Source organism: Tarenaya hassleriana, unplaced genomic scaffold, assembly GCF_000463585.1.
Source record: "Tarenaya hassleriana unplaced genomic scaffold, ASM46358v1 Cleome164, whole genome shotgun sequence".
NCBI classification, from domain to species: domain Eukaryota; kingdom Viridiplantae; phylum Streptophyta; class Magnoliopsida; order Brassicales; family Cleomaceae; genus Tarenaya; species Tarenaya hassleriana.
This window is the reverse complement of record NW_010965062.1, coordinates 96,262-107,279: the sequence shown is the minus strand read 5'-3', so window position 1 is coordinate 107,279 and position 11,018 is coordinate 96,262. Positions and strand designations below refer to the sequence as shown.

Here is an 11,018-nt window from a genome sequence, read left to right as displayed (position 1 = left end):
TTGGACTTAGGCTTAGGTTCAATGACAACGCTTGTCACTTTCCTCTTGCCCTTGCTCTTGGAACGCTTCCTTTTGCTGGAACTCTTTCCAACAACTACCATTTCACTCTTTCTGTGGCTCTCAGCTTTCTTTTGGAATGACGCATTCAACTAATCAACTATCAAAGAATCGTCCATGTCCTCTAATTGCTTATGCAATTCCGAAGTCATGTTTCCAAGTATCAAGTTAGACTTGTCCAGATCATCTTCCACATGCTTCCAATAAGCATCAATGATCGATCTAGAAGCCGTGGTCAGAGGCTTATCCTTCATAAGGATAGATCGCATCGTCGACTTCGGTACACTACCGATCGACGTCATGTCCTACAGAAAAAGATAAAATAGAACGAAACGAAAACAATATACAGATTCTATCAATGATCTACTACCAGCTACTCCATCATCAATCAACGACAACTCATCAATGATTCACTACCAGCTAGTCCATCATCAATCAATGACAACATAGATGCATATACAAGCTATATTCCCATACAGAAAAATAACCCTATCATAAATTTCTACATGGGACTAAGATCCATATTTCACATAAGAATAAGTTGTTACACCTATCCCTACGTTATTTTAGGTAGACATCTAATGTCAATCACATCCAATGTGATTCTTAGATCTTTTATGAGACTATGATATCGAATATCATTGCATACTCGTCGTCTCATCTGTACCATTAAGTCTCAAGTCAAACCTGATGACTTAACCTAAAATGAACCATATTCAAGCTGTGGGAACCACGATTTCCCACCCTGCCTCACAAAGATAATCCGGCATGCTCAGCTTTGGCATGACCCGTGTTACGGACGATTGATGCCTTGACAGGCGCTCTAGTAATGGAAGGTACATGCTTAGCATTACATAAAAAGGGATTTTCGAAACCATTCTTAGATCAAGCATCCGCTATGAGAACCGGCATTTCTTCATCTTCTCTCACCAAGATAATACGGCACACCCAGCTTTGGCATGGCCCATGACACGTACGATCGAGACCTTGACAAGTGCTTTACTCGTAGAGCTCCTAGATCTAACCGGTTTCTGTGCAACGATTGTACATATCAATGATTAACCATTGTTCTTTGATCAGATGTATTACATAATCCGAATAGACCATCCATTCGATTATGTAATCCCAATCTCGAAGCTCCCACTCAATCAAGCATATCTAATATCTTGATTAAGTTACATGCATGCATTCACTATGGACCATCCATAAGAATAAATCATGTCTATTTGAGTCACAGTCAATCAGATTAAGCAACGATTGCACAATCAGACTTAGAAAACGAAAAAATTTGGAATTTGGACCTCGGACCGTCCGTTCCGGATGTAGAACAGACGTTCCAGGCTTGGCAGAACGAGCGCTCTCGACTTCAGAAGCCAGAACGGACGTTCTACTCCGAGACAAGCCGGAACGGATGGGCCGCCGCAGATCAAAACAGAGCAACCAGACTCTGATACCACTATTGGGTTTCCTGGGATCTCTAGAGCGAATCCTATTCCTAAGAGACCGATTCTAGGGTTTGCGCAGCGGATGTAAAACAAAAAATTATGAAACCCTAGAACCATGCTTCTTATGAATCGTAGACGAGTAAGAACGCTTACCTCAATCGATTCGGTGCCTGTATCAATTGAAGAACTCGTTCGATCATGAAAGGGAGGAAGAATACCTCATCCTCTACACGTATCCACGCCTCAGGATGGATTCCAGCGATTGGAACTTGTCTGCTAGGACCCGAATCTGCTATTCGGTATATCGCTTCGAGAAAATGAGACTTAGAACTCCTTGAACTCTTTGGATCTCACCAAAAGCTCTCAAAGTTCTGCCAAATATGGCTCAAAAAGTCTCACTCATTACTTAGGGTTTTAATCTCCTTCTTATAAGGTGATTTAACCCTAATTCGGTCTAATTTTTGAAAAACCCGAAAGCCGGAACAGACGGTCCAGAAATACACGTGGACCGTCCGTTCTAGCAAGCCAGAATGGACGGTCAGCATACGTGGATCGTCCATTCCAGACAAGCCAGAACGAACGGTCTACCTTCTGTGGACCGTCCGGGCCCGCCCTGGCAGACCGTCGGGTCTAGCCCTTTCGGTCCGTCTGTTCCAGCCCCTTCCGTCTCGGTTTTTCCATCGTTTTCTCGTGCGTTTTGTCCTTCCCTGCGTGTGTGACCCTGTAGGCTCATTCGATATAGCAGTATAATCCGAAATCTCTATTTCGTATATACAAGTCATAGGCGGTCTCTAGCAAGACACTATGACTACCTATCTCGAATAGAGTTTGTTCGTGATCTTACGAACACCAGTGATGATTCGTCTAGCCCTTTCGGTCCGTCTGTTCCAGCCCCTTCCGTCTCGGTTTTTCCATCGTTTTCTCGTGCGTTTTGTCCTTCCCTGCGTGTGTGACCCTGTAGGCTCATTCGATATAGCAGTATAATCCGAAATCTCTATTTCGTATATACAAGTCATAGGCGGTCTCTAGCAAGACACTATGACTACCTATCTCGAATAGAGTTTGTTCGTGATCTTACGAACACCAGTGATGATTCCGGCTGATGGTCCTTTTGTATCGCGATATCATATGTCAAACATAAGGCATGGACAAGCCACCTTATCTGATTCGACTGCTTTCTCGTTCACTGAGTTCGACTGTCTGAAATAGACGACGTTCGTCTATAGTGCGACCACACATTTCTACAATCTCGCTCACACGAGGGGCCCAACGATATCTCTCTCTTTTACGGGAGGTACAAATCCCGTCTTGACTATATACAATCCAGCACATGATTCGTTTCGTACCTGATACACGCCTTTATAGTCCTCCTGTTACGCAGGACATTTGACGTATTCAAAGCACGCAACTCCTCATGTTGGATTCCGTAGATATCTCAGGTCTTAGGATCCAATCATGGAACCGCCATATGAGATTCAAGTCATGACGCTAGTCCATGTGACAATCTCATGCGGATCAATCCAGTATTCCGTTCTCCAACGAATACCTATGATCGTGATCGTATCCAATACATATGATCATCTATATGATCATCAATCACACATCATACAAGTCTTAGTATATCATTATTCCCACAATGATACATGACTAGGGAGTTTAGTATTGTTCATAACAATACATGGATTACATAACATATAAAGTATGCACTATACGTAATGACGTAATGAAACAAACACTTATCCATAAACTCATAGAAAGTGTCAATACATCAAATGTATCTAAATAACACTACAAAAAAACAGTCTTTTAGCAGCGAAAATTTTTCGTTGCAAACTTACAAATTTCGTTGCAAAACAGTGTTTGCAACGAAATTGTAACGAAAAAATTTTCGTTGCTAACTCATCGTTGCAAACCAATATAGCGTTTCAACTCGTTGCAAATTGCAACGCTTTGCAACGAAATATTTTCGTTGTTATTTGCAACGCAATATTTTCGTTGCAAAGCGTTGCTAATATTTGCAACGTTTTTGTAATGGAAAAAATTCTTGCTAATTTAGCATCGCAATTTCGTTGTTATTTTTGCTACATAATTTCGTTGCTAAAAATAATATAAAAATTAAAAAACTATTAAAATTATGAATTTTAAAAATTATAAATAAATAATTATAAAAAGTAATAAATAAATAAATATAAATATTAAATAAAGATAATAAAAATATAGATCAAAATAATAAAATAAATATTTAATAAAAATAATAAAATATATTTTTATTTGATTTTTTTTTAAGAGTTGGGGATAGAGAGAGGTTTTAGATAATTTTTAAAGTGAGAAATTGTTGATGGATTGTGTTTGGATTGTGTTTGGATGTTGAATCAACGAAATTGCGTTGCAAATCCAATTAGCAACGAAATTACGTTGCAAATTTAAAATAAATTTGTGGCTGCGATTAATTATGGTTTTCACGCCTTTTGCAACGAATTTTCGTTGCTAATTGGATTTGCAACGCAATTTCGTTGTAAATTTGCAACGAAATTGCGTTGCAAAACCAAATAGCAACGAAATTGCGTTGCAAATTTATATATTTACTTTTTTACGGTCAAATCATATTAATTATTAAATAATAATTTTTGCAACGAAATTATTTCGTTGCAAAGCGTTGCAAAAGGAAATTCGTTGCTAATCGTTGTTGATTTCAAAGAAATAATTTTGCAACGATTTTGCAACGCTTTGCAACGCAAATATTGCGTTGCAAATTAGCAACGAAATTATTGCGTTGCAAAGCGTTGCTAATTGCAATAAAAAAAAATTGCAACGATTTTTGCAACGATTTTGCAACGCTTTAGCAACGAAAAATTTCGTTGCAAATTTGCAACGCAATTTTTCGTTGCTAAAGCGTTGCAAAATCGTTTTCATTAAAAAACATTGCAATTTCGTTGCTAACTTTGCAACGAAATGTATTTCGTTGCTAATGACATGTTTTTTTGTAGTGTAAAGCTCGCATAACAGTAAATCATAGAGCACTAAACCAACATAACTTAGTCGTTCTTGAATTGGGTAGCAATCGTTTCAACGGTTCTTTGCCAGAGAATATCTCGTCTTGCAGGAGGCTGAGAGACGTTAATCTTGGCCGAAATCCTTTCAGTGGTCAGCTTCCAGAGAGTTTCAAGAGCTTACAGAGTCTCTCTTATCTCTCGCTTTCAAACTGTAGCCTCGTTAACATCTATTATGCGCTTCAAATCCTTCAGCAGTGCAAGAACCTCACCACTTTGATACTCACATTGAGTTTCCATGCAGAGGCATTGCTTGATGACCCGAGTCTTCGTTTCGAGAAGTTGAAGGTCCTGGCCATTGCAATTTCCAGGCTTACTGGTTCATTTCCAAGTTGGTTGAGGAAGAGCACTGAACTGCAGCTGTTGGATCTCTCATTGAACTCTTTTACAGGGGAAATACCAAACTGGATTGGTGACTTTACCGATCTTTTCTACTTGAGCTTGTCAAACAACTCATTCGCTGGGGAAATCCCAAAAAGCCTGACCAGGTTGCCGAGCCTTATGTATAGAAACATCTCACTCGAGGAGCCATCCCCAGATTTCCCCTTATTCTTGAAAAGGGATGAAAGTGGACCAACTCTGCAGTACAATCGTGTTTTAAGGTTCCCACCAACGGTAATTCTCAGTCGCAACAATCTCATCGGGCACATATGGAAGGAGTTTGGGAATCTAAAGGAGCTCCATATCTTTGATCTGGGGATGAAAAGTTTATCCGGATCAATCCCGAGTTCCCTTTCCGGGATGACAAGCTTGGAGGTTCTTTATTTGTCCTACAACGACCTCTCCGGTTCAATCCCAAATTCTCTGGAGAAACTGACTCTTCTTTCGAAATTCAACGTGGCTCACAACAATCTCTCGGATCTGATCCCATCTGGTGGCCAGTTTCAGTCATTTTCGGATTCAAGTTTTGAGGGCAATAGTCTCTGCGACTCCCAACGGTTTCCATGTGGGTTAGATGATACAGCAGCAGACACAACATCAGTCGGAAGATTTAGAACCAAAGACATTGCTCTTGTAGGAGCTGCCATTGGATTCCCATTTGGTGTATGCTTCTATAACTTGTTCTTTTACAGGCGTTTTATCTTATAGGTTGGTCTCTGTTTAACGTCAAGTTGCTCATTCTGCAGTTACCTACCACCAAAGTTCATGTTCGGATTCATTCTGTCTTATTACTTTGCTTTGGCTGATTGAAAATGCCAATCTCCGCTTCATTGGTTTTGTATCCTCTTTTCAGAATATACAGAAAAGGGTCCTTTTCATTTTACAAATGGATACAGAATTGAAATGGATTGGACCAACCCATTCAAGATTTTGATGAAACCCGCAAAACTTTAGTATGCCTTGCAGACACAATCTCCTCCAAAGATGGGAAGTTGTAAGATCCTCGAGCTCTGTCTGCTTCAACCCATTTAGACCCAATAACCAATAATCACACATTTCTGACAAATATTTGTTTCAGAATGGAAATAGTGCACAACGTGGAAGCACAATGTCTGGAATGGCGCCATATATAGGGGTGAGCATTTTGGTTTTTCGAGTTTTTTTTAAAATTCGGTTCGATTCGGTTCGGTTTCGAGAAATTCGATTCTTCTAAAATTAATACCGTTCATAAATTTTGGACAGTTCGAATCGAGAAAAACACCGCATTTTTCGGTTCGGTCGCCCACCCCTAATAGGAACCATGACCAATTTGATTAATATCCTAGTATATTTGGTACAAAAACCGAATGGGTATAACTTTTCTAAAACAAAAAAAAAAGAATTCAAATTGAACCGATTCGAATCAAATAATAGCTTAATTCTTTTATTTAAAAATTGATATAATTTATCAATAAAAACCGAATCAAATCGAGTTTGATATAAAAACTGAATGGTTAGAGTGTCTATCTATAAAACCGATCACGGTTTGGAGCGATCTTTCCAAGATTCTTGCGGTTGTGAAGAAATTAGAACGATTGCCCGCTTTAGAAACAAAAAAAAAACGACATTTTCGGGTGTGTGGCAGTAGAAGATAAGTCGACTTTTCAGGTTGAAGAAGAAGGATAGCAAGAGAATATGAATAGACATGAGATATCCATTCATATTTTACCCTTTGGATCATTTTTGTTATTATTATTATTATTATTATTCATATTGGTTCAGAATGCATATTATTTTGCTAACAAGTGCAAATCATTCTTTGGTCTCTCATGTATTTTGATTGGATCTCTGCAACTCTTTTTTTCTCCAGACGTTTTCTTGATACATCTCTTCCGTCCGCAACGTTTCTGTTAGTAACAATGATTGAAGCAGAAGAAGAGACCCTTTCGTTTTTCCTCGGCCTTGGCTTTCGGGGTTTCACCGTCCCGTTTCGCCATCAGAGAGCTCGTCCCGGGAGAATCGGGCGGCAGAAGCGTGTTCTTCAATGCCAGAATCCGCAGAGGAATCGCGGGTTCGGGGGATGCAAACTTTGAGAGATAGTTGAGGAGTAACTGGATGATCTGAGTGAAGTTTGGCCGAGCATTTGGGTCCTCGTTCCAACAAGACGTCACGACGTTCGCCAAATCCTCTGGCAAGGTCTCAGCGCTCGGCCTCACGTTCTGCAGAAACAGCAAAAATACCTCCAAGTAAGAACTCTATAGAAGCATTTTAAACATTTTCACTTGTCATTCGATGCATTTAGATGTATCCAAGAACGAGATGGTAATCGGAAAAGAAGATACGATAGTTAGATTCTTGAAGAAACAAGACGAATCTTAGATAAGTCGGGTACTGTGAATGGCATATAGATACGGGTTTTCTATCTCCTGGACCTAAGAAAAGAGATTCATACCGGCTCCCTATCGAAACCATATCCTGAGATCTAAACTCGTTTTAGCGGATACCGAGAAAGAAAGAATATCCTTACGCACTTTGAATGCCGCTGCATAAGCTGCTTGAAGATTAGACATGCCTTCGAACGGCAATTTATTGTGTAAAAGCTCCCAAAGAACGATCGCAAAGCTATACGCATCGACCTTGTGGTTGTAATGCTTCTTCTCCCCCAGTCTCAACGTAACTGTACTGTACAACTGCTCAAGACATTTTCACGGAAGAACGAAAAAACGTCAGAAACGGTCAAAGCATCGGAAAAACAAAGGAAGAAAAAAAGTCGGGTCCGAGTAAAAAATCACCTCAGGCGCCATCCATCGGTAAGTTCCTGTCTCAGCGGTCATCATCTCGGTTAATGACTCTTCTCTGGCTAAACCAAAGTCCGCGAGTTTTACCGTCCTGTGATCTGCAGTTAAAAGCAAGTTCTCTGCACATGAAATGGAATAGAATCTTGTTAAGCCGAGGGTAAAAGTTTTCCTGGTGAAAGTTAATACAAATAAAAGTTTTTCTTGGCGAAAGTTCAACTTAAAGAAAGAGGTTCATACCATATCTAAACGCACTTTCTTGATCTAAACGCGTTTTCTTGGTGAAAGTTAAACTTAAGCTCGGTAACATTCGAGGGTAAAAGTTTACTTGGTGAGAGTTAAAACTTAAAGAAACAGAATTTCAGGCCCCAAATCTCAAGATCCTAAACAACACGACACAGTACTGTACGGTGTCCTTAACTACAGAGCACAGAGTATTTTAACAAGCTTGAAGCGTGTGTTCTGTCTTAAAGGAAAAAAAGAAAGAAAGATTCCCCGCATTGAGATCTGAGCATGTGCTTCCATGAATCGAGGTGTTTGCAGAGTTTTTTAAAAACATCATTGAATGAATCCATGAGAATAAAATAAAGGGTCTTAAGGGAAGGGGAGAGGAGGGGGAGGTCGATACCGGGTTTCAGATCACGGTGAATGATCCCATGGGAATGCAAACACTCCATTGCCCGAGCGATGTCGAGGGCAAAACCAATGGCTACACGAGTGTCCAAACAAGCAGGTCTCAGATTCAACAAGTATTTACGCAATGTACCACCGAGAAGAAGCTCAGTGACTATCACCATTACAGGCTCCTTGCAAGCACCCATGAACTGGTTCAGAACAGAAAGCCAATGAATCTTTCTTTTAAGCATAACCGTGTTAGAAGAGAAGCGGTAAGAATGTTTCGGAATCGGAAAGCAGACCTTCACCAGGTTCTTGTGCTGGACACGTGAGAGCATTGAGACCTCTCTTAGGAACCGTGACTCTCTCTTGGCGATCTCTTCGGGTGTTTCTCCTCTGTGAACTATCTTTATGGCAACTGTCTGGTCTTTGTATCTGTCTCAGGTTTTAACGAATTCGGTGAGCCTAAGAAACTGAATCAAGAAACTGAAAGATTGACAACAACTGATGCAAGAAAACACGGAAAGAAACCGATGAATTCGAAGATCTTCAGGTGGAACAAACTTATTGAATACCCAATTCTCCATGAAGGCAAATCCAAGAGATGTTTTTTCAGGAAACAAAGCATGATGTTCAAATCCACAGTTCCTGAATCTGTATATACATACCCTCAGAGAGGAATACATTTTGATTTCCTTGCACAAGTTTGCATTCCCAACTTAGAAAAAAAAGCATGAACTCCACAGGATTAGCAATTGGGCACACGAATCAAAATCCCCTTAACAAATGATACATTGAATGCTAATACCGAAGAACAGCAAGAACCCAGAAACGAAAATAAGCCGGACAAAGTAAAGCAACAAAATTTGACATGGTTGAACTCCAAACAAAGAGGAAAATCCAAGATTTCAACGCACCCATCTCAAGAGAAAAAAAAAGGGGGGTCAAAAATCGAAATTCACGGGCAAGTGAGAGATGCTTACTTTCCCTCGTAGACTTTGGCATGAGCTCCTTCTCCAATCTTTGGACCAACAAAGAGAAGCTGGGGATCGATTAGCCATTTGGGTTCTAATCTGAATCCATTCATAGAATCCATAACTCCTAAAACGGAAAGCAACCCAGCATTTATATAACCACCTTATCCAACACCAACCTCACATCAGAGGCACCAAAGCATGGCATTCTCAGGATCTACTTGAATATGTAAGAGAAAAGGACTCCCCTTTTTATTTTCTCTCCTTTAACACACCACAGATGGAAGAAAACACACACCCAAATGACGACTAATGGCTTACATGCCCTTAAGGAGGCAAAAGCAAGCTTCCTCACATGTCCTTAAATTAAGCAAAGATTCGAGAGAGGGAGAGAGAGAAGTGGTGACACCGGGCATCATCCCCAAGTTAAAGAAGCGAATATTTATATATGCAGAAAAAAAAAATTAGAGAAAATAGTTTATCTTGAGAACACAATGGATAAGAGAGAGGAATCCCGATAAAGAAGAGCAGAGGAAGAAAATCAGTAAGTGGGTGTCTGAGCACAGCACTTCAGAATCATGTTCTTGTAGAGAAGAGAGAGAGTAATAGCTTTGTATACAGTTTTTCCTCAAGTTTGGAGATTTGTTTTAAGTCTTGTGATGGTGGCAGAGCCTTTCTCTTGATCTGCAGACAGAGGCATGAGACTATAAAAAGAGAGAGAGAGAGAGAGAGAGAGAGAGAGAGAGAGAGAGAGAGAGAGAGAGATTTGTATATTTGTTGAGTGGGTGATTGAATAATGAGGCAATGATAAAAAAAAAAAAAAGAGATAAGGGGAAGAAGTAATTGATGGAAAGGGAGCACATGGAAACTGATCTTTTGTTTTCTTCAACTCTCAATGCCCTTCTCGAAAAAAACTAAGTAATTTAGTGGCAAAGGGATAGATTCTGTCTTCCTTACATTTTTCTATACTTTTAAGACGTAGTCAGTCACCATCTCTGAAATATAAAATTACAAAATTATATAATCCATGCCAAGTTTTGTTTAATTAAATTGATTGTGTTTATGTATCAAATTCGGTTCATACTGAAATTTGTGTGGTGGTGTAATGCTGTTATGCTGCGTTTCATAAATCTAAATCGGATTTAATCCGATTTACAAATCATTGGTCACAATTTTTTTTAAAAATAAATTAATGAAATTCAAAAAGTTTAAAAGATAAATGAAATAAACTTTTTAATGAAATCAATATGATTTTTTAAAAAAAAATAAAAACCAAATTTGGATCGAACCATATAAAACCCAAATAGATTTAATTATTACAAAACCTATAAAACTAAATCCAAAGATAAGTGAACCAATACCGGAACCTAAAATATCGATCCCAAGTTGTAACAATAATTTGATTACCAAAGAGAAGCGCAATAAATATATAACAAAAGAGGACTTTCGCAGTTGACTTGTGTAAGCACATAACAATACATTCATAGAATAGAATACCAATCTAAGCTGCGTTTACGGTTACAATTGGAATGATTTTGAACACTGACATAGATTTTGAATCCGTTATATAAACTAATATGAAACATATCTTAACATGTTTCGTGATTCCACATACAGCTTTATATAAAACGTAACATATACACAGAAACCACATGAATTGCATTCAAAACCAAGTCTTATATATATATATATATATATATATATATATATATATATATATAA

At 38.9% G+C, this 11,018-nt stretch overlaps 2 protein-coding genes across 4 annotated transcripts in view; one reads left to right on the top strand and one right to left on the bottom strand.

Moving 5' to 3' along the window:
* LOC104809779 (phytosulfokine receptor 1-like) overlaps positions 1-5,641 on the top strand; it is a 14,675-nt gene extending 9,034 nt beyond the window's left edge. The window contains exon 2 of the mRNA XM_010535857.1: positions 4,587-5,641. Coding sequence (XP_010534159.1) covers positions 4,587-5,641 — 1,055 coding nt within the window. The remainder of the gene's footprint in view (positions 1-4,586) is intronic.
* Positions 5,642-6,629: 988 nt separating this feature from the next.
* LOC104809776 (serine/threonine-protein kinase HT1) lies at positions 6,630-10,068 on the bottom strand. 3 transcript variants are annotated; one of them, XM_010535855.2, is made up of 6 exons: positions 9,306-10,066; positions 8,625-8,757; positions 8,336-8,531; positions 7,705-7,808; positions 7,444-7,602; positions 6,630-7,131 (listed from the first exon to the last, which is right to left on the bottom strand). In XM_010535855.2, exons 1-6 carry the CDS (start codon positions 9,416-9,418, stop codon positions 6,823-6,825), a joined length of 1,014 nt encoding a protein of 337 aa, XP_010534157.1. In that variant the 5' UTR covers positions 9,419-10,066; the 3' UTR covers positions 6,630-6,822. The 3 variants fall into 3 exon arrangements, with proteins under 3 accessions (XP_010534157.1, XP_019057680.1, XP_010534156.1); XM_010535854.2 differs by having other exon boundaries at positions 6,823-7,131; positions 7,705-7,829; positions 9,306-10,065; XM_019202135.1 differs by having other exon boundaries at positions 7,705-7,829; positions 8,336-8,757; positions 9,306-10,068.
* Positions 10,069-11,018: the final 950 nt, after the last annotated feature.

Bases quoted from the DNA above. Each gene is read 5' to 3' on its own strand.
- LOC104809776 (XM_019202135.1), bottom strand. From the start codon at position 9,418: ATGGATTCTATGAATGGATTCAGATTAGAACCCAAATGGCTAATCGAT. The intron at 8,758-9,305 runs GTAAGCATCTCT...AACCTGAGACAG, and splicing joins GCCAAAGTCTACGAGGGAAA to ATACAAAGACCAGACAGTTG. The intron at 7,603-7,704 runs GTGATTTTTTAC...TGTCTTGAGCAG, and splicing joins ACCGATGGATGGCGCCTGAG to TTGTACAGTACAGTTACGTT.